Below are 23971 nucleotides of genomic sequence, written 5' to 3' on the forward strand. Positions count from 1 at the left end.
AAGCTGAAGGGTTAGAGAACACGATGGAGAGCCACACTCAAGGCTGGAGACAGGGATTATTACCCTCTCTCATCAGAGCTGTCAGCAAGATTACTGAGGTCACCTCAAGCTTTGGTTACCTTAAGAATATAAAACTCAATATTGAGGCTCTTTGTTTTCCACAAATGTGTTATTGCCTTTTTTCCATCTCTGCATATCTATTCTCCTCTCTATCTCTCTCTGTCTCTGTCTCTCTTGCCCCCCCCCTTTCCTTTCTCTCCCTGTTTCTCCATTCCTCTCTTCTTTCTTCTATTCTTCCATGTCCCTCAGTAGCCAGTAACATTTTGTCTCTTCACAGGCCCTTGGAGGGTAAAGAAGTTTTAAAAAATTTAACAATTGACTTAAGGTTAGAGCAGGATCCCAGCACATCACTGTACATATAATTTGCCTGTTTCATTTTTTTTCTCAAATACAGGTTAAGTTTTAAAACTATGTTATCTATTCTCTCACATTAAATTTTACAAATGCCTACCACAGATACTTAATAAAACTTGAACAGTATTACAAAAAAAGAAGAAGGAGGAGGTGGGGGAGAAGGAAAGGAGAAGGAGAAGGAGAAGGAGAGGGGGAGAAGGAGGAGAAAGACAAGAAGAAGTTTTTTTTTAAATTCTGGGATTTTTGCTTATCCCATACCTTTCCTGGACTCCCTGGGCCATTATAAAACAACTTACCTGATAATCAACCTTATACTCGCCAAAAGAGAAGACACGAGATTTGAGTTGCAGATCTGCAGCAATCTCCTCTTCCTTAGCTATGGAGCTCATCAGGGCACTTGACAGTAGCTTGAGCTGGTTTATTTCCCGATCCCTGGGAGGGGAGGAAGAGAGACAGAGACAGAGACAAAAAGACAGAAAAACAACAGAGAGAGACAGACAGAGAGATACAGAGGAAGAGAGACAGACAGAAAGAGACAGAGACAGAGACAGAAACAGACAGACACAGAGACAAAGAGACAGACTCAGAAATAGATATAGAAAGCGAGAGACAGACAGAAAGACGCAGAGACAGAGAGACAGAGACAAACAAACAGAAAGAGACACAGAGACAAAGACAGATACACATACAGATAGAGATATAGAAAGTGAGAGACAGACACAGAGATAGAAAAACACAGAAGAAAGAGAAACATAGAAATAAAATACAAAGAGACAGACAGAAAGATACACACACAGATAGAGATATACAGAGACAGACAGAGACACAGAGACAGAGAGATAGAGACAAAGACAGAGATACAAAGAGAGATACAGAGAAAGAGACAGAGACAGAGAGAAACAGAAGCTCAAGTCAAGCTTGTACCTCTCTAGAAGGAGAGGGTGTGTGTCATAGAAAGAGTAATGAATTTGGAATTAGAGAGTTTGGGTTCAAATCCTCCGTTCTTTATACTACCAAAGTGACTTTAGGAAAGTTACTTCTCTGATTTTTAAAAATAGAACTTAATCTTAGTTTCCTCAATGCAATTTAACAACAAAGAATGTTTACTAAATGCTTACTATGTATAAAACATTGTGCTAGGTTCCAGGAATTCAAACACAATAAAACATCCCTGTCTTTAATTTCCTTACATTTTGCTGGGAGAATATGATATGCACAGATAATTTGAAGAGGGAGAAAGCACAAATAATTGGGGTAGTGCTTAGGATTCTAAGAGACAGAAGAAGGAAGTGCTTCCAACTTATGGAAAATAGTCTGGGCAAAGGTACCAAGGTAGGAGAAGGCAGGTCAAGTTTGGAAAACTAGCCAATAGGCCAATTTGGCTAGAATTTAGAAAGCTTCAAAGGGTGGGGGGAAATAATGTGAAATAAGCAAAGGTAGTGAGAAGCCAAATTTTGGAGGGCTTTAAATGACAAGCTATATAATTTATGTTTATTTTAGAACCAAGAGGAAGTCACTGAAGGATTTTGAATGGGGGAGTGATATGTGTGTTAGAAATAATGAATTTGGCAGCGTGTGGAGGATAGATTAGAGAGGGAAGCAGAAAGAGACTGGACAGGAAGTGATTATGGTAGTCCAAGTGGAGAGATAGTGAAATTAAGTAGAATAGATGCTGTATGAGTGAGGGGAAAGATATAAGAGATGCTTCAGAGAGAGAATGGACAAGATTTAGAAGCTGATTAGTTATGGGAGGTTAGGAGAGGGAAGATTTTGGGATGATACCAGGTTTGTAAACCTGGGTAATTAGAAGGATGATACCACCAAACATAAAGGACATTTGGAAGAGGAATCAATAGGGGAGAAAATAGATTAGATTCAGCTTGGGGAGTATTAAACTTGGGCTGCCCAGAGGATATCTGAGTAGAGGAGTCCAGCAGACAATTTAGGACCTGAGTTCACGAGAGAGATAAGGTTTGCTGACACAGATTTGGAAGTGATCTACATGGAGGGGAAGACTGAACCCATTGGAATTTATGGGATTATTGTGGTAGAGTGTGTATATAGAGAGAAGACAAAAGAACCTAGATTGGATGTCCACTGGTGGATGAATGATTAGACAGAAATGAAAATATTCAAGAGAAATCAATGTCCCTTAAGCCAAAGGAAAATTGTGTCCAGGAGTAGAGAATGTTCAATAATGTCAAAAACTGCAATGAAGTCAAGTAGCTCATGAAAAAAAAAAGAACTATTAGACTTAGTAAGAGATCTTTGTAATTTTGAAAATAGTTTCAGTGAAAATTAGGGTGAGAAACTATATTGCAAGAGATCAATAAATAAATAAGAGATGAGGAATTAGAGACAATGAATCTAAATAACTCTTCTAGAAGTTTGACCCTGAAAAGGAATAGCTTTAAAAGAAAGTGACTTGAGATAGCCGGCTTTTTGAAGGATGGGAGGAGACCAGAATATGTTTGCAGGTTGTAGGGCAGGAGTCAATGGATAATAAGAATTTGAAAATGAAAGAGCAGGAGGAAGCAAATCAAGTTCCCCAAAGAAACAGGAGGAAATGGAATTAAGAGTATGAGGGGGTTGATCTTGGCAAGGTTAAAGACCTTCTCTTTCTTTAAGACTGGAGCAGAGGAGAGATTAAGAACAGCATAGTAGTTGTTTTGAGATATAAAGTAGGGAGAAAGCAGCAACTTATGAAGAATGGCTTTTGTTTTCTCAGTAAATTATAAAACGAGAGGATTTGGATGGCCTCTAATGTACCCTCCAGCCTGTGCTCCTAAGGCCCCCAGGAGCCTAAAAGGACTTCTAAATGAGATACATAGTACCTGAAATATAACTAATCAAGCCATCATAGACGTTAAAATTTCTGTTTTTGGCATCAGTATAATCAGTCCAAAAGAGGGAAGAGAGACAGGAAATATGTCTATTCTTCTCAGTAGTGTACATCTGTATTTCTTCATCATGGAGTTAAGGTTTACCAGCTCATTATAGGTAAGCAGGAATGATATCAAACTGATTTTTGAACTAGCACCATCATTTTATATTCTATGAATGACTGTGAGGAAAATGAGTGGGTCTGTAAGGAAGAGTATGAATTCAACTCAAACTGGCTTCTCAAGAGCTAATAGTTAAATTTTCAGTAGGATTATTCTCATCTACCACTGGCCAAATCTCCACTGTTGTTCTGTTTGATTCCCTAGCCTTACTAATGGAGATATGAGACCACTTCTCAGGAGTTTACTCTACTCAAAGGATGCTATAGAATAGCATAAAGGAGGAAACAGAGGCAAAAGGCACATGAGAGACCCCAGATCATTTGACCAAGCTGGTTCAATCAATTATAACTCTCATTTGTTCACATCAATCATTCCCCTCGCTTGCTTGAGTCTCTGTTTTCCCATCTAATGAGGAAATGTGTATTTGTATAAACCGAATCCTTTTAAGAGAGAAGAGAGAGATAGGAGAGAGAAGAAGAGAGAGAAAGAAGAGAGAAAGAGAGACAGAGACAGAAACAGAGAGGCAGAGACAGAGTATTCCAAGGATTGGGGAAAATGTTAAGGAGCCATGTGGAGATGATCATATGTGAAAGCATTGAGTAGGACAGTGTAGTTGGATTATGGAATGTGTAGAAAAGATGAAGACAAGAACACAACAATGATAGACTGAAGAGAATTTTACATACACAAGAATTTTATATTTGATCTTAGGAAAAAAGAGCTACTAGAGTTTATTGAGGTGGGGTACAAGTGTAGGAGGGGAGTAGTAACAGTTGCAGATCTATATTTTAGGAAAAATCACTTTTGACACCTGGGTGGAAGACAAATTCTAATGGGAAGAAAGTTGAGACAGAGAGACCTGTGGGGATAGAGATGTCTCTACTGACAGTCAGCAAGAAGGGAGGGTCTGAAGGCAAGATAACCAGTTATGTTTTGGATCTGTTGGGTTTGGGATACTTCCAAGACACCCATTTTGAGACGTCCAAAAGGCAGTTGGTGATGTGAATCTGGAGATTAGGAGAGAGATGTGTGTATACATGGGATCTTGTAATAATCTATGAAGAGATGATCATTGAACCTATGGGAATTGATATCACTAAGCAAGATTGTATTAGAGGGAAAAGAGAAAAGGGTCCAAGATAAAGTTTCAGGGAACACTCAGGGTTTTCCATCATGACCTGAAGGTAGATCTGGCAAAGGAGATTGAGAAGGACTAATCAGACAGATAGGACAAGAACCAAGAAACTGGACATCAAGAGTTGAAATGGACATGTCTTTCCAACAGATGTTGGAGCTAGATAGGACATAGAATGTCAGATTTCGAAGGCATTTTAGAGTTTAGATGCTAGTACTGGGAGGAAACTTAGAACACTGAAAGTTAGAGCTGGAAGGAACCTTAGAATATATAGTTATCCCTTTCCACATCATGGTAGCTAGGGTTAGCTCCCAGGATCTGGAAAATCTGCACAAAAATTTTTTGACCCCCTCTTCATCCTGAAGAAGTCTGAATTATTATGTTACATGATAAATATGATGATATTATACAATATTACACATTTTATACATTGAGTTTCTAAACTTTTTCTGTATCATTTGCAACTTCTGCAAAATTCCCCTCAAGTTGCTACTTAATTTCTTATGCCAACACAAAATATCAAAATGGCTGTGGGGAAAGTTGCTATGTGGAAGATTGTGGAAATGTTATAGCTACAAGTGTCCATAGGGATGATCTAGTAAAACATCCTTAATTTTATAGGAGGAGGAAAACTGTTGCCCAAAGAAAGTAAGTTAGAAGACCAAGAAAGTTCCTCCTTCCTAATAGAATGGCATTTACTTCCCTCTCCTCCCCTCTCCCTCTCCTCCCCTAAAGTGTCCTAGTTTTGTCTTGGAAACCACATAGAACAAATCTATTCTCTTTTCTCCATGATTGCTTTTAACCATTCAAAAATTATATTCATGAACTTTCTCCCGATCCCCATACAAATACAGACTCCCTGTCCCTTCCCTGCCGACCCTTAGGATTCTCTTCTCCTTCTCCTTATCCTCTCTTTGGGGATGCTTCTGGGGAAGGCCGATTTGCCTCAGTTCCTCAGTTAGGTTATTACCGCTTGACCTACATTTTGTTCCGAGTGCTTCTCAGGGAAATGTCGATCTCATCCAGGGTTTCCTCTATCTCCTGGGAGTTCTGAATCAGAGAGAGGTTCTGTTCCTCCAGCTGAGTGAAAATATCCAGCAGCTGTTGGGGGTCTGTGAAGTACAGGTCCAGCTTCTCGGGGAAACAAAGTCCAGAGTTTATCTGGGCTCTGAGCCTCCTCCTGGTGCTAAGCCCCCAGAGTGGTGGTTGTATCCTTCTTGTTATGGTGGGGGTAGGGGGGCTTGGGGGCAGGAGTGGAGGCAGAGGAGCAACAAAAGGAAGGAGGCATGGGGTTTACAGCAGGGATCATGGCATCCTCCGAGTCCAAAAGCTCCAGACCCACATTCTGGGCACTTTGAGGGTTTTTTAAAGCCCCTTCCCAGCAGGAGAGAAGGAGAGGGGTTTGGAATCTCCTCAGCCACCTTTGGTCCCCTTTGGGTCATGACCGTGCCATTTGGTAGAGGCTCCTGGCTAGGCAGAGGGACCTAGCCATCATGACCAGGGTTTTAGTGCTCATTTGGTAGGGAGGGGGTAGGAGAGAAAGTTTGTCTGAAGTCATCCAGGGTTAATTCATTGCCCGGGTTGAAGGTCATTGTGTGATTAAGAATAGGCGTCAGATTCCCTCCCCAATCTGGGTCTAGAGTTGAGATATCTGGGTGGCACAGTGAATAGAATGCTGGGCTTGGAGTTAGGAAGTTCAAATGTGACCTCAGACCCTTACTAGCTGAGTGGCCCTGGGCAAAGTAATTTTCTTCATCTGTACAATGGGAATGACAATAGCACCCATCTCCCAGGATTGTTGTGAGGGTAAAATGAGGTAAAAGCTAAAGTTCTTTGTAAACCATAAAAGGCGGTATAAAAGATAGCTATTATTAGAGTTTGGATTTGGTCTATGGGTAGAGTAAGAGGAGAGATGTGTGTGATGAGGATCGAGGGGCTAGTTAAGGGTCAGTCTTTGATCAGAGTAAGAGGTGATGGGGCTTATAGGATCATGGATTTAGAAGTGAAGGGGACCCCTCATTCACAAATAAAAAACCAATTAAGACTCAGAGAAGTTGTGATTTGTCGAAGATTTCATATGTAGTAACTGGCAGTCAAGATTTGAACACAGACCCTCTGAATCCAAATCCAGCACTCTTCCCATTTACTGAAATGGGAAAGAGAGAAAGGGGAGGGACTGATTTATGTCTGAGGTCAGATTTTAGTGGATTAGAAAAAAAGATAAGTGTCCCACAGGGTATGATTCAAACCCTTGCCATGACTCTGGCTTCATGAACCTCCTACTGTACTCATCGAGCTAACTGGTAGTTCTGTGCCCCTCTGGAATGGTTTCAGGACCTCTGACTCAAAGCACTGCTTCAAGGTGAGTTACGGAAGGAAGCTGTAGGTCACTGACCTCATCATCACTTTCAGCTTCATCCGTTCTGGCAGAGGACTGCAGATTGGACCTGCCAAGGAATCACTCCGGTCAGTGGCTTAGCAAAGGGATCGCTGGGTCTCACATTCACATAGGAGTAGATGTTGTCCTCAAAGGATCTTTCCCAGACTTCTCTCTTAATCTGAGTTACTCAAACTCAATATCCAACGTGAAATTTATCCTCTTCTGTCCCAAGCTGGTCCCTCCTCCCAGCCCATCTACCTTTATTGAGGGCACCCCATGATTTCTGTGCCTCAGGCTCCAAACCTTGGAGTCATCATGATTCGTGACTTTACTCTCTTCCCTGTGCTTCATATAATTCCCAGTCATCTCAGGGACTCCAACACATTTATTGCATATATTCTTTTCTTTTCACTCAAACTACCCCAACCTCAGATTTACATCATGACCTCTGGTCAAGACTACTGTAATGGCTTCCTCATTGACTGGCCGGCCTCCAGCCTCTCCTGGCACTTACCCACATTGCCAATTAAATCTTTCTAACTCCCTGGCAGTTCCTTCCTCACAAATCTCAAGTGATTTCTCTATTGCCTCTAGGATAAAACCATATATTCTTCCCCCCTGCTCTTGAGGTTCCAATCCACCTTTCTAGATTTATTTCATATTACTCCATCTATTCTGTATTTCAGCCAGCCTATATTTCTAGTTATTCCTTGAGCTTGACATGTCATTTCTAGCCCCTGTAAATTTCTACAACACCCCCTCCTCCTGGCTTAGAATGCATTCTCTCCTCCTAATTATTTCTCAGAATCCATAATTTTCCTTTCAAGGTTTAGCTCAGTTCCCACCTTCTCTTCTGCCTTACATTCAATCCTCCTCTTCTGGCCTTACTAAAATAATTCTTTGTTTTAGATTATTCTAGAGTACTTTATTTAGACCTTTATAATATCTTACATTATATTTATTTGCATTCATGTTGTACCTTTTAATTAGACTGGAAGCTTTTTGAGAACAGACTGTATTTTTTTAAATCTCTTTATCCCCAGTAGCTAGGAACGGTGACAGGGCGTGTGATTTTATTGATACAGGGACTCCTAAGTAATCCACTAATCTCTCCCCATAAACCTACAGTTCTTTCTAACCTGACTTTTTGCTCCCTTTTCAGCCCCTCCAAGGCCTATAATCCAGTCACCCTGGTCCATTTGCAGCTCTTAAAGTCCTTCACTCCATTCCCCAGCTTTTGCATTAGGTCTCTCCCATACCTGAGATGTTGTCCCTCATCTTATAGGTTCTATAGCTTCCTTCAAGACTCAGTTGAAATACTGTCTTCTGCAGGAAGCCTTTCCTCAATTTTCCCTTTCCTCCAGTCCCTGCAACTACTAATGACTTCTCGAACTTTACCTACTCTGGATCTAGTTATTTATATGCTGCTTCTTGTATTAGATGGATGCTTCTTGAAGGCATTGCATTGGAACCTAGGAAGTACTTCATAAATGCTTGTCTAGAGTCTGAACTTTGCTTTCACTTGCACTCTTTGAGTATTTCTTAGAACTCTGAGGAATTATATGACTTACTCCTCATCACAAGCAGTATGAGCAGGACTAAACCGTGTTTTGCAGGTCAATTCTTCATTCTGCCATGATGACTCCACAGCTAGGATCTAATTACTAACATGGTTGCTATATTTATATTTGTGCCAGTAGTTCTGACACTATATTCTAAGGCTATCTCCAGCTTTGACACTTTGTGTTCTAAGGTTCCCTTCCAGCTGTGACATTCGTGTCCTAAGTTCCTTTTCAGCTCTGATACTCTCTGATCTAAGGACCTCTTCCTGCTCAGACATCTTTGTCCTAAGGTCCATGCCTTTAATGTTCTATGTAGTGAAGTGCTTTTTGACCAAACTATTTGCCACTATTTGCAATATTTTACATAATTGTAATTTTGAAAAGTAGGATTCAAATGCAATCAACCACTTTTAAAGTAGCATTCATTATTCCCATGGATGGTGACTTCATTGCATGTGCACATACTACATGCTTCATTAAAGTTTGATTAATTGAGCTAAGAAGTTTAGAATTTCATTACAGTATTCAGAATGCTATAGAGTCCTTCTTTCTCAGGTATGGATTGATGATTTTGAAAATCCCTTCTAACTTTCATATTCTATAATTGTATCTATACATTTTATATAATTGTAAGGAGACTGAAAAGCATGCAAGTAGTATTTAACCTAAATTGATTTTAAAGACTTAACTCCTCCACCCTCTTTCAAAACTTCAAAAATCGTTCTCCTTTTAAATTTATTTCTAATTTATTTCTGTAGTCTAGAGGCAAGTGGGAATATATCGGCAGTGGATTCAGGGTGCTCAGGTAATCTGTTGATGAACACTCTTTGTGTGCTGATTTAGAAACTCCCCAGAGAAATCAGTGTGGGTTGGACTTGCTAGGGAAAGCTGTTATATGCCTGGCACTTCTCCCTGAATTCTCTTGTTTTCTGTTTTTCATTGATCATAGTAATAGAAAGGATTCTGTCTCTTCAGGGGCATCAAGAAAACTATAGCTGCCATCCACATCATTCTTCTCAGAGGACTGGGATCTGCCCCATATATTGTCAATTTCCCCCAAATGACCCCTTATCTGGGGTCATTTTTTAAATTAAAAATTTTTTTTTAATTCCCTATGTAGCATGATGTAGTGGAAGAATACTATACTAGGAGTCAGGAGACCAGAGTTCTAATCCTAGTTCCCCCATGGACATCCTTGGATAGAGTCACTTATAACCTTTCAATCTATAAATTTATGATCTATAAAATGATGGGATTGGATTAGATAATTTCAAAGGCCATTTCCAGGTCTGACGTTTCATGACACTTCCTAACTGTGTGACCCCAGACAAATTCCTTGACTTCTCTCTGTTTCAGTTGCCTGGTTGTAAATTGAGGATAATACCAGATTTTACCTCCCAGTGTGGTTGTGAGGATCAATGAGATAATATTTGTAAAGCACCCTTCCAGCCTTGAAGTACTTTATAAATGCTAACTATTCTTTGGTTTCTCCAACTTCCTTTTCCTTTTCTAACATTCTGATTCCATGAATGGTGGATGATGGCTTTCTGGGTCCAAGCACTGCCAACTCTTTCCCTCTTTGCATGCTAGCAGGAAAACTGGCACAGTCATGAGCACAGCGAGGGTTTCTCTGATGTCACAGGACACTACCCTGTCCTCTGCTCACAATCTCTCTGGCTGTATTTCTTTCTACCTTTACAAGATGCAAGCATCCACCACCCCTACTAACTCTGACATGGGGTTCTAAGGATCTGTCCACCTCTATCTTCTGTGTCCTAAGGGTTTTTCCTGCTCTGACCTTCTGTTTTTTAAGGGTCCTTCCAATTCTGACATTCTATGTTCTAAGACCCCTTCCAGTTCTGACACTATATTCTAAGGCTACCTCCCTCTCTGACACTTTATGTTCTAAGATCCCTTCCAGCTGTGACATTCTGTGTTCTAAGTTCCTTTTCAGCTCTGATATTCTCTGCTCTAAGGACCCCTTTTCCAGCTCAGACATCTTGGTCCTAAGGTCTCTTTCCATCCCTTCCCATTTTTAAATGTTCTGAGGTGCTTTTTGACCAAAATGTTTTCCATTCTAGTCAGGATCTAAGACTATCCCCAGATCTAAAGCTCCATGGTTTTGTGTTATTTTGAAAAGCACAGAGCTGACCCTTTCCTCCTGCAAACAGAGAAGGTGTGCAGGTCAGTCCCACCTAGTCTCTTGTACCATTTTTTCCTCAATCTCTTCCAAGTCACACCGACCTGGTTCTCCCTTCCACCCCTCTCCCACTCCATCCTCTCTATCCATGGTTGACTTACCCTTTCTTCATGGGGTTGATTTTGAACAGAGGCTGTAAATCCTGGGATGATGATGGTGCTGAGGAGGATTTGTCCTCCTTGTTAATCACCATCTCACTCAGGGAGGATGGGGGGAAGTTTGAGGTGGAGATGGTTGAGCTGTGTTTTCGGATGTTCTTGGCCCAATCTGGAAGGAATTGAGACATCCCTGTGGAGATTTCTATCCTCAATTTTAGACCCTTTCTCTGAAGGCCCCTTAAGTCACTTCCTAGCTCTGACCTGTGGCTGCTCAAATTCTACAAGAGGCAGTATTTAGAATTTCCTGCCTGTTCCAGAGCCTTCTCAATATCAGGCAGACTGGTATTGCAGAAAGCATTATGGGAGTAAGGTGACATGTCTCCCACTAACAAACTGTGTGACCCCAGGCCTCCTAAGGGGATTAGACCAGATGCTCTCTTAGGTTCCTTCCAACCCCCCAGTCCACAGATCTGAATATGAGACTGCTTATGTGTGGATGGATGCTCCAATGTGTCTGTCTTGGATTGCTGAGCTTTTGGCTGTCCTCATCTTTGCTTAGAGAATGTGTTTGCAAGTCATAAGGATGGACCCCTTCGTCTCTCATTCCTTCTTCCTGTTACCTCTATCCAAGGACAAAAATGGAATACTATCTTTGTGTGGGCTTGAGATCATCGCGGCAGCAGCATGGGCCAAAAACTTCTTGGCATGGGTCATCAGCCACTCCCTGGGGGACAGCTTATAGAGGAACTCCTTATAGAGTTTGTAAATCTGGACGTTGTCTTCAAACTTGGAGATTTCACTGGGTTGGAAATCAAGGTAGAGATATTGTAAAGGTTAAGTCAATGGTACATGACAACAGGTTCCCCAGCCCATCAGAATAGAACCCTTGTATTCCTCATATTCCTATTTCCAGTCCTTCCAGAATATCAGTGTTAAAGATCTCAGAGACCAACTAGCCCAGATCCCCTCAATTGACCAAGGAGTGGAGAAGACTCTCCCCCAAGGTCAAACAATAATATAATCGGGCAGAGCCAGAAGTTACTGTAATGGAAAAAAATGCCAATTTCCAGAATCATAGAATCTGAGTTCGAATCCTATTTTTTCTGCTTTTTATTTGTGTGACCTCTGGCAAATTGCTCTGAATATCTATTCAGCCTTTTCATTTATAAAATGGTGGAGTTGGAAGAGACCATAACTAAAGGACTTTATATTCTTGTTCAATGAACTGGTGATCCTAGGTGAGTCTCATAAGTTCTGGGCCAGCTTAGCTTTTTTCTTTCAATGACTATTAAAGTTGACACTCAACCCTCCTGCCCACTTTCAGGGACACTCAAACTGTGGGACCCTCATCCAGGTCTGGTTTGTAGACATGGAGAGTTTTGCCCTCTCTGGAATCTCCTTTTTCTCTCTCTTTCTTATCCCAATGGGATCCTCCCAGGGACAACTATATATTTAAAGGGGACTGTGCGAAAACTCTTGAGAAGATTGTCAATACATATTTCCATGTTACGTTAATGTTACATTTTCCTTAGAACAATCCAGTGAATTAGATAACCCAAGTAATAATAGCCTCATTTTCACAGCAATTTGAGGGACAAGGCCCCATGGTTCAAAAGTCATATATCTGGGATCAAAACACAAATGTTTTAACTCCAAGACCCATGTTCCAGTAAGACAAGGTAAATAGAGTATAAGCTCTTTGAAAGTAGGGAATGTTTCATCTTTGTCTTGCATCTCTGTGCTTATTACAGAGCTTAGTACACAGTAGGCTATTTAACAGAAATTTGATTAATTGATTGAACTATTCAATATTCTATTTTATGATGGGATCCCAAATCATTTTAATTCTATAATTCTAATGGTGAGTTTTCAGGCATTGAAATGTTAAAAGGACATTTGAAAATAAGATAGTCTTTCTAGATATGCTTATGTCATATCATATAGACAGACAGACAGAGACAGATAGATATCTAGACAGACAGACAGGATAGATATCTAGACAGATAGTCAGATAAGTAACTATATGAACAGACAAAGATAGAGACAGATATTTAGACAGATATAGATAGATAAATACAGATAAAGATCTAAACAGACAGACAGGTAGATAGATATCTAGAGAGACAGATAGACAGATAGCTATTTAGATAGACATATAGAGAGATAAACATACAGACAGATATCTAAACAGATAAACAGATATCTAGACAGACAGACAGACATTTAGATAGACATACAGACAGATAAATAAGCAGATAGATATAGACAGACACATATCTAGACATACAAAGATAAACATAAGATAGATATCTAGACAGACAGGTAGATAGATATCTAGACAGATAAATAGATATTTAGATGGACAGACAGACAGATAGATGGATAGATATGCATAAACAGATAGATGCGTGGATGGTCACCTGTGAGAAGGCTATGTCAGAAATGTTAGTGACCTGATGTTGTGGGTGGGGTTCTGTGAATTAAGTATATACTTCTCACAAATTCTCTTTTCCTTCCTCTCATTCCATGCTTTCCCCCCACTTTTCCATTCCCTTTCTTCAAAAGAAAATTAGAGAGGTAGTAGAAAGAATACTGGACTAGTTATAATAATAAAAATGGCAATATTGATGTATGCTAAGCACTGTTAAGTGTTTTATAATTACCATCTCTTTGGATTGTCTTAACAAACAGGGAAGGTTGGTGCCACTATTATTCCCATTTTACAGATGAGAAAACTGAGGCAAACAAAGTTAAGTGACTTGCCCAGATCACACAGCTTGTAAGTTTCTGAGGCTACATTCAAACTCAGATCTTCCTGACTCCAGGTCCGGTGCTCTATCTACCTTACCATCCATCTGCCTAAAATGGAAATTGAGGGTTCCTTACAGGGTCAGCTGGATCACTATTTTCTACTTAATTTAAACAGGATTATATTTTGGGAAATGTCTTCTAAAGAGATAGGGGAAGGGTCAGCTGGATGGTACAGCGTATCTAGTGCCAGCCTTGGAGTCACAAAAACCTGAGTTCGAATCTGGCCCCAGACACTACTTGTGTGGCCTTAGACAAGTCACTTCGCTGTGTTTGCTTCAGTTTCCTCACGTGTAAATTAATTACCTCCTGGGGAGGGGGGGAAAAAGTCCTTTTTTGACTGAATTGACAAGTCCCAGGATGATTAATAACAACAGTAACAATTGTAGCTAGCATTTATAAAATACTTTGAGGTTTGCAAAGAGCTTTTCATCCATTGATAGATGGTCTAGTCTTAGCTTCACCTACTACCTCAATGTGTTACTGTGATAAATCATTCCAACATACAGGCCTCGATTTTTTCATCTGTCAAATGGGGATAAATGTCTTGAGTTGTGATTGCTTAAAGGCACTAAAACAGGAGAAAGTTGGCTTGAAGTGGGAAGAGTGTCTTACTTTCTTCCTTTGAAAAATGGCGCATAAATCTATTGCTAAAAAGTACTGTAGAGATCATCCTTTCCTCCTTTATAAAATGCAGCATAAGTCTAAGGGATTGTAGAGATCATCTAAACCAACTCCCTCATTTTATAAAGGAAGAAAAGGATAATGAGAGCTTAAGTAACTTGCTCAAAAATACATAGTTACACATACATGGGGTACATTAGTGCTAATGAATACTGTACTGTCATTAAGAATGAAAAGTATGAGGAATACAAAGAAATCTGGAAAGACCTTCATTAAATAATGCAAAGGGTAAAAAGCAGAATGGAGTAGACAATAATTATGACATAGAAAAGAGAGAGTATATCGGGATGAATGGAAAATTCTCAATCCAGGTCTCTTTCCACTGTATCTCAAAGATGATCTCCATGATATACTTCGACTCTACATCTTAAGTCTATGTTCCTAAGATTAACAAAGAAGCTTTTCCCCTAAAATATTTGCCTTTTCCAACTCTTCCTGGAGAGGGGCGGGGTAAATGTCACCTTTTAATCATTAAGATTTGTCCTGTGATCTCTCGGATTTCAGCGAGCTTCTCTATCTTTGCTTTGGCTTCCCTTTCCGCCCTACAACAGAAGGAAGACTTGTTAGAGATGTAGTCAGACCTCCAGCTAGTCAGTTTGAGCAACAGCTCAGTTCACGAGCTAGAAGAAAGACATAAGTTAATCACCAGACCTGGGCAGGCCCCTCATTCTCTTTGGGCATCAGTAAAATGAGTGAGTTGGACTACATGACACATCATTCCATGAATAATGATCCTGTGATTGGAAGTCACATACATTCTCTGGTCCTCCCTCAGTTTCCTTATCTGTTAAATAAAGCATCTAAGGTCCCTTCTAGCTTTAGTTATATGAACCCATGACCCCTGCTACCCTTTCCATGCTTTATCAATGGATCCTATGTGAATATTCCCTTTATCACTTTCTCATCCATCTTCTTCCATGGATGCTATAAACAAGATCTATCCGTGAAGCATTAGTCTTCCTTTCTCTAGGTCTGTTTACATTTCGAGAGTACTCAAATATACACCTTTAAAGGATGTGAGATCAGAGGAATTAAAAGTTTTAAATAACCAATTTTCAATGGAAAAATGCATGATGGATGCAAGGGAATGACATTATTTCCAGTGATAAGGTATTTGAAGTCATCTTACGCGTATGGATATCGGGGAGGAAACATGTTCAGAAAAGGAGATGGACTGGTCACATGGTATGATTGAAGAGATAATTGATGCTCAGTCTGTGTTCTCCATTTATACCATCAAAATGTAAAAACAGTGGAAATTGGCTGCCACACTAAACCAAAAGTTTTCTTCCTGGTTTTTAAAGATCTCTGGGATCTAGCTTCAATTAGGACTCTTACCCAACCCAATTAGGACTCTTAAGGAAAGGTTCCTGGAAAAGGCAAGACTAGAACTAGAAATGACAAGAAAAGGCAAGGTCTTGAACCCATATCAGCTATCCAGATCCTCCATTAGCCAGGTCCTAAATCCCATAATAGGATATGACACAAAGCTGGATATGGAAAATATTCTAAACTTATGATCAACCCAAGGTTGACTGATCCACCAAATACTAGAAAAATCTGCCTGTTGATAGGAAGGGCAGGAATTTTAGCTAGGCGGTCCATAGTAGGTCTAAAAGGACCATGATGTTCCTTAAGAGAACACAGGCAAGAAACAAATTCTGAACAGATCAAACCTTGGTGGGAATAGGATGAGACCATAGTTTGGAGAATGAAAAGAACATAGGCTTAACCTCTGTAAAATGGTAGCCTAAGATCAGACATGATACATCAGAGGCAGGGAATGGAGAATTATCTTTAGTTAATGTTGTCTCTTCACATTTGGCTGAGTAGGGTTTGATATAAAAGGACCAAAGAGAGGCTGTTCTTTCTAGAGCCAGTTTGAAGACTTAGTGCTTGAGGGTAGGAGGATGGACTAAATGACCTTTCAAGTTTCCTTTGCCTTATAAGTCAGAGCTCCAATCCATGTGACTAGGTTCTGAGGAAACTTCCTTTAGGATAATGGCTATGAGTACTCATGATAAATAATGACCCTTAGCATATATTTGTTGTGCAGCATGAGACTAAAACTCAAGTTAGTATTAAGGTTTAAAGATGGGATTAGGATTGTTAGCAATGGGAACAGAGGGAATTGTGGCTTTAGGATCGTAGACAGTTTTTAATACGGTACTTGCTAGTATTTGAGTTTAGGGCTAAATTAGAGTTAGATTTAGATACAGACCCCAGTTTAAGGCTCAGTTAGGTGCTTATGGAAAGATCCAAGACCCAAAAATCTGGCCCCATTTCATTGGGGCATTATATCTGGGTTTAAGGATACCACTGTAGAGGTGCATAGCAAATCTGCCCTGTGAATATAATATTTTTCTTGGACTGTTACCATTAGGGTGAAATGGAAGGCCAGATTCTCCCCATGTTCCCCTCTCCACAGTGAGAGATGGAGAACTGGGCCTCTAGGCCAGAGTGTAGTTCTGATCCTCAGTTACTGGGCATTAACACTAGGTCTAAAGAGAAGGTTGACATCTTGCCCCCCTCCCCTCCACTGTCCTTATGGGCCTTGCCCCCATGGCTGCACCTTCCCCCCTTGGTTTACGTTCTCATGGCCTGCACGGAGTTCTTATCGTTCTCCTTCAGGAACTCATCAAACAGAGTCGCGTCTTTCTCTAGGAATTTTTCTGCCTTCTTCAGCTTCATCTCTTCCTTGGTGGCCAACATTTCCAGTCTCAGGATCTCCTCTTTCTTCATTTCCAGGGCATACTGAGGGCCAAAGAACCCACACCTTGGGGAAAGAGTTCGAAGGGATCTCCATCCCTTCTCCCCAGACTTGACCTCAGCAACATACCCATGGTCCACCCTAGATACTATGGGAAAGGCAGTGTGATGGAAGATGAGTGAGAGGGTATAAAAGTAGAAAGAAAAGGAGATGGGGGGAAATTGAGTTTAGGAAAGAAGGAAGGGAGGGAGGAAGAAAGTGGGGAGGGAGAAGAAAGGAAGGATGAAGGAAGGGAGGAAGGAAGAAAGAAGTAAAGAAAGGAAGGGAAGGAGGGAGGGAAAAAGAAAGTAGGAAAGGACGAAGGAAGGAAAGGAGGGAGGTGGGAAGGGAGAAGGAAGGGAGCTAAGAAGGAGGAAAGAAGAAAAAAAAAAGGAAAGAATAAGGGAGGGAAAGGAGGAGGAAGGGAGGAAGGAAGGAAAGGAGGGAGGAAAAGAAAGAGGAAAGAAGAAAGAAAATATGGAAGGGAGGAAAGAAAGATGGAAGGAAGGAAGGAAGGAAAAGAAGGGGAAAAGGAGAAGGGGAGGAAGAAAAGAAGGAAGATAGGAAGAAAAAAGAGAAAGGGAAGAAGGAAGGAAAGAACAAAGGAAGGAAGGAATGAGAGAAGGAGGGAAGGAAGGAAGAAGGGAAGGGTCAATGAGAAACATGCCTTTCTTCACCCACCAAATTCTCCTTGCCATTTCTATGCTATTGCAAAGGCTGACACCTCTGCCTGGAATGCACTCTCTCCTTATTCTCATTTCTTGGAATCCTCCACTTGTCTTCAGAGCTCCACTATAGCCTCACTTTCTACAGGAGCCCATTTACTGATTCTTCCAGCTTCTAGGGCCTCTGTCTGCTCCACCCCCATTACCCTGTATTGATCTTATATATTCTTTTCTGGGGAAAGTAAGTTCCTTGAGGGCAAACACGTGGATTTATGAGTTTGTATTCTTGATGTCTAACAGTGCCTGACAGATGCTTATTGACTGATTGACTAGCCCTGAGGCCTCTAGAAGATCTCTGAAATCCCATTCCTGTGACTCTCCCAGCTCTCTCACACTCAAGGCCTGCCAGAAGCTAGAAAATAAAAGCAGGGGAAAGAAAGGATTCCCTGTGGGTGCTTTGAGGTCAGTCTGTAAGATGGCATTTGTGCACCCCCTTGTTCTAGAGAAAGGGAGAACTAATATGCCAGCTAATAGCTGGCATTTATGTCTCACGTTATGGTTTGCAAAGCATTTTTACATAGAGTACCTTATTTTATGTTTTGATACCTCATAACAACATGGGAGGTAGGTGCTACTATTATTCCCATTTTACAGATGTAACTGAGTCTGAGAGAGATTAAATGAACTTGCCTTGTCATGCCTTCAGAACCCTTCCCGGTTCTCTGAGGCGTGTCTGTGTCAGAGGTGGCAGGACTCAGAGTGGAGTGTCAGCATTATGCAAAGGATAATGTTCCTCTCTGTTCTTCATCCTGGCAACTCACGGCAATATAGAGGGGATCGATACTTGGCTTAATACTTGTAGGAGTCAAAGTGGGAATCGTTCAGATCACACACAAGAAAAGATAGCTCAAACTCTTGACCGTTGGGCTCTGCTAATCCCTCAGCTCTTGGTGCTTCCTGGGAGGTTTGAGTGTTGGTCTGTGGCCCTGAGTGACCTAAGTCCCAAGACTCTAGAACACCAAAGGATTGAGAAGCTCTAACTGTCAGGAGGTACCAGAGGGAGCTGTTTCTCTACAATGTATTCAGGGACCTAGAGCACAGGCATTTTGGAGGATTTGGGATCCCAACACAACTAAAGGGGAGAGTGAAGGAGAAAGCAAGGAAGAGGAGAAGAGGGAAAAGGAGGGAGGAGGCAAAGAAAGAAGGGGAAGAGATGAAGTTCAGGAAAACAAAATGAGGAAAAGAGGAAAGAACGAGTTTTGGGATCCTGACACAACTAAATAAGGAGAGAGGGAAGGAGAAAGCAAGGAGAAATGGGAAAAGGAGGGAGGAGACAAGGAAAGAAGATGAAGTTCAAGAAAATAAAATGAGGAAAAGAGGAAAGAACGAGTTTTGCCTAAATTGAGGGTAAGAATTAAAGCTGTCAAAAGACTTTGAAGGAGCCAGGTCAAGTTCACTCCCTTCCCTTCCCATTTCCCTCATTTGTCCTCTTTGCATTTGAATCGTCCTTCCCCATAAGCCCTGTTACCCATTGAAGATACTACCAAACCACCAAAACTCAATAACAAATTTGTTCTATTCAAGGAAAAAGTCATTCCCTAGGACTCTCCTGTCCCATCCAGACAGCCCCCTTCACTATGCTAGATACCTCCCACCTCAGATTCCAGTACATGGAGGCAAGTGAGTCTCAATATTCTGGAGGCGAGGATAAAGCAAGCCAGCCCTAAGCTTTGATAATATTCCTGGGGCCCAGACTGCTTTGACCCATTCCACCAGTCCCTTTGAGAGCATTTGGGACACTTTTACAGTAGAATATTTAGCAAGGCCAGATTGGAAAATGGAAAATGGCTGGACTGTCCATTCTGAGAACTCTGTCCATAGGGCAGGTACCTGGATCAGAAACATTTTTCGATTCTTTTCGATGTAAGTGGCCAAGCTCTCTCTCTCAATTCTTTTATCTGCAATGACAGAAGGATCTTAGGTTTAGAACCCCAAAGGACTTAAGAGGTCATCTGGTCCAGCAACCTTCACATTCATAGGCCCTCCTGAGATTATCCCCCAAACCTCATTACAGATCTTTTGGTTCCTACTTTCTTGAACCTCTAGTCCATTTTTCATACCCCAGCGAGATGAGCTTTTCTCATGCATACATTTGGCTGTGACTCTTTACTCAGAGATCTTCAGTAGCTCCCTAGTACTGGTGAAGTAACATTCAAACTCCTTAACATTATGTTCAAAGACACCCCCATTCTGGTGCTGTCCTTTTTTTGGCATTGAAAAGTACAGCAGGAAAAAAAAAAAGTGGGAGGGAGTATTAAACTTGAAATCAAGAAATCTGGGTTTAATTCTGATTTTAACACTAGCTATGGAACCAAAGACAAGAATATTTTATCTTTCCGAACTTCATTTTCCCCATCTGGAAAATGGGGGCAATAATCTTTAAAATATCTACCTTCCAGGTTTATTGTAAAAATATTTTATAAAATAGAAGCAGCTAAGTGGTGCTATAGTGCAGAGAGTGGTTCACCTGGATTTGGGAAGACTTGACTTTAATTAAATGTGACTTCGGACCAGTTACCTACCAGTTACCCAAGGCAAATCATAAACTTACCTCAGTTTTCTCAAACTAAAATGAGGATGACAATAGCACTTATTTACATGCACTGTTGTAAAGATATCTTATCTTCTTATTGTTATGAGGATCAAATGAGAAAATATTTGTAAATTGCTCAATATGGTGCTGAGAATATAAAAAACATTATGTAAATGCTATTTTATATTTTTAAACTTTAAAAATCTAGTAAAATGTGAGTCTTATTTTTACTTCTGTGTGTGTGTGTGTGTGTGTGTGTGTGTGTGTGTGTGAATGTAATCTCTTATCTTTGGAGGCGTTCCCAAGTACAGGTGTAGAGTGGGACTGATGATCTCTCATCCAGTGTAATGACCATCCTCTAGGTATTTTCAAATCTTTTATTAATAGTAAAGGTTGAGTATAATAATGTAGCCATTGGTTATATTATGTACTATAATCTCTATCTACTCTTTGACTTTTACATAATCTTGCCTTTTCTGATATATCTCTCTTCCCTTCTCAGAGAGTCATTCATTATAACAAATAATTGAGAAGAAAAAAACAATTGAGCTACTCTAACCAACATATTTAATGAGTTTAGTGTTATAAGTAATATTCCACACTGGTAGTCACTTCTGAAAGGAGGGAGATGAGCATTCTTTTGCCTCTAGGGCCAATGTTGGTCATTGTAATTTCATAGCATATAGTTATGTTTTGTGGTTCTTCATTGCATAGATTATGTCTCTAGATCCTAGTCCATGTAAATCTTCTCATGTTTTTCATCTTCATTTTTTACAATGAAGTATTTTCTTTTTTTAATTATAGCTTTTTATTGACAGAACATACGCATGGGTCATTTTTCAACATTGTCCCTTGCACTCACTTCTGTTCTAACTTTTCCTTTCCCTCCCTCCACCCCCTCCCTTAGATGTCAGGCAGTCTCATACATGTTAAATATGTTATAGTATATCCTAGATACAATATATGTGTGCAGAACTGAAGTTCTCTTGTTGCACAAGAAAAATTGGATTCAGAAAGTAAAAATAACCTGGGAAGAAAAACAAAAATGCAAGTAGTTCACATTCGTTTCCCACTGTTCCTTCTCTGGGTATAGCTGATTCTGCCCATCAATTGATCAATTGGAACTGAGTTAGATCTTCTCTTTGTTGAAGAAATCGACTTCCATCAGAATACATCCTCATACAGTATCGTTGTTGAAGTGTATAATAATCTCCTGGTCCTGCTCATTTCACTCAGCATCAGTTCCTGTAAGTCTCTCCAGGCCTCTCTGAAATCATCCTGCTGGTCATTTCTTACTGAACAATAATATTCCATAATATTCATATACCACAATTTATTCAGCCATTCTCCAGTTGATGGGCATCCATTCAGTTTCCGGTTTCTGGCCACTACAAAGAGGGCTGCCACAAACATTTTGGCACATACAGGGCCCTTTCCCTACAGTGAAGTGTTTTCATTGTTACATTCGTCTACTACAACTTTAGCCATTCCCCAATCAATGGACATCTCTATTTGGTTTCAAGTTCTTTGATATTTTATGTTCTATTAATATTTTAGTGTTTATTGGATATTGTGGATGCCTCTGAATTGGATTGTTCTTTCAAAGATGCTAAATTTGTTTTTTTCTTATCTGTAAAATGTATACAAGTGCTGTGTCCTTGAATTTTGCAGTCCAAGTTTCCAGGAACCAGAGTCAGTCCTGGAACTTCTCATAAACCATTCTTTGACTGATGCCCAAAGTTAGGATGTCTTAAGGTAACATAACAGTATGGCAGGTGTCAAGCACAGGCCCTAAGAAAAGATATAAAAAGGAAATTTGCCTTCAAAGTGGAAATTTAACAGATGGGAATCTTTATATATAGTTTTATGTTTTTTAATGTATTGAACAGTTTTTCTGCTTTTTTTTATTTTTCTTTTAAAATATTTGTTATATGGAATAGCTGGAGTGGGATCGGGTAGAAAGTGGGGAAAATTAAACAAAAAAACCCCCAAAAATTAATAAAATGTATTCAAAAAATAATGTATCTAGTTATAATTATATCATAGTATCGGTTAAAAGACCCCTCTCAATTCATGTACAATCACTCAAGTTAGCTACATACATAGAAAATACAGAAGAGCCTTTATTTCAAACATAGAAATAATGGGGAAAAGACCCCAAAATTCACAAAAATGCAATGAAGTCTAGACAGTGCCCATTTCACTTTGTTCCTTGGGTATAAATACAGTTCTTCAGACTCATAGTACCATTATGTCATTGAGATTTCCCCAGAAGGGAATCACATTCATGTCATTAGAGAGATATTCCCACCCTCCTTTCTCTATTGAATTCCAGGTTCCAATAGGGACCCAAGTGATATACTGGACTTAGAGCATTACCATAGAGTTTGGGAGTTTTCTGAAAGAGAATTTTATACTTGGGACTGAAAGCAAACCCCCATCCCTCTTCTCATTGGCCAGCAGAGTCCACATGACTCATGCTAGCACTTGAGCAAAGTCCAGGTTGGATATTTTACACTGTAGCTTAGTCCCTTGCTGATCATCCAGTTCCTGGGTCTCCTCTTGGTTTCTCTTGTCTCCAGAAAAGGAATCTCTCCAGAAGGGGACCAGGATAAGTCCCTTTTCTTCTATCCAGACTTTGACATTGACCAGATACTTGATATTGGCCAAGAAATTCCCACTTTAATCTTCCAATGAGATATTTCATATTATCTATTTTTCAGTCTTTTGAGTGTTTTTTATTGTTTCTTGATGTCTCTGGTCACTGATTTCTATTCAGTCACTTCAAGGAGTTTTTAAGGAGTTATATTCAGTATTTTTTCTATCTCTTTTACCAGTTAATTTCCTTTTTATGATCTTGCATTATTCTCATTTCTTTTTCAAATTTTTCTTATTTTCCAAAATACTTTTTTTTTTAATTAAAGAAAAGATCTTCTAGAAATTCTTGCTAGGCTTATGTCCAGTCTGTATTTTGTTATGAAGCTTTCTTTGTAAATATTTTCAAGTTATTATCTTCTTTTGAGTTTGTGTCTTGAGCTTTTCTGTCACTATATTATCTTTTTATGGTTGGGTTCTTTTGTTGTTGCTCTTGTACACTCATTTTCCCAGCATATTTCTTGACTTTAGACTTTATATTTGCTCTCTGGTAGATGGGGGGATGTCTAACCTGAACTTTCTTATGTGCTTCTGCTATTATAATTCAGTGATTATCTACAAGTTTTTTGGTGCTTCCAAAGTGATGTTAACTGGAGAGATGTTTGAGAGACCCTTCTGTTTTGTGCTCTGCTCTCTACTTAAGTATGGCCCCTGTTCTCTTGTGACTGTGACTACTCTTCTCCACTCCGGAACTGTGACTTAGACATCGTTCATGTCAATAGAGCTGCCCAGTATTACCTGATTCTGCACCTATATTCCTAGTGTAGGGGCCATCTGAGGTCTCTTTCTGATGAAGTATTCTGTCTCCTGTTTCTGGCTTTTGTTGCTCCCCTGCTGCCACCCAACAGACCATAGCTGATGTCACTTTGACCACTACCACCATATCATGCTCCTGGCCAGCTCCCATCCCAGGAGGACTGTGATTTTTTGTTGGTTTTCTCAGCTCAAAATTCACCTTGACACACTTTTCAAATTGTGGTATTGGGACATGTGGGGATAGCTCAGCAAAAATGCTTATTCCAC

The 23971-nt window shown here is 40.1% G+C and overlaps 1 protein-coding gene across 4 annotated transcripts in view; it reads right to left on the minus strand.

The window, feature by feature from the left end:
- The window catches only part of CFAP100 (cilia and flagella associated protein 100), a 41162-nt gene that overhangs the window by 6971 nt on the left and 10220 nt on the right, over nt 1–23971 (minus strand). For 3 of the 4 annotated variants that reach the window (XM_031955903.1, XM_031955884.1, XM_031955892.1), the window contains exons 6-13: nt 19591–19658; nt 16877–17040; nt 14748–14828; nt 11415–11593; nt 10798–10963; nt 6950–7001; nt 5537–5685; nt 711–846 (exon numbers count right to left, since the gene is read on the minus strand). In XM_031955903.1, coding sequence (XP_031811763.1) covers nt 711–846; nt 5537–5685; nt 6950–7001; nt 10798–10963; nt 11415–11593; nt 14748–14828; nt 16877–17040; nt 19591–19658 — 995 coding nt within the window. The remainder of the gene's footprint in view (nt 1–710; nt 847–5536; nt 5686–6949; nt 7002–10797; nt 10964–11414; nt 11594–14747; nt 14829–16876; nt 17041–19590; nt 19659–23971) is intronic. The other variant, XM_031955912.1, reaches the window with a different exon arrangement.

This window comes from Sarcophilus harrisii, chromosome 1, assembly GCF_902635505.1.
Source record: "Sarcophilus harrisii chromosome 1, mSarHar1.11, whole genome shotgun sequence".
In the NCBI taxonomy this organism is placed as follows: domain Eukaryota; kingdom Metazoa; phylum Chordata; class Mammalia; order Dasyuromorphia; family Dasyuridae; genus Sarcophilus; species Sarcophilus harrisii.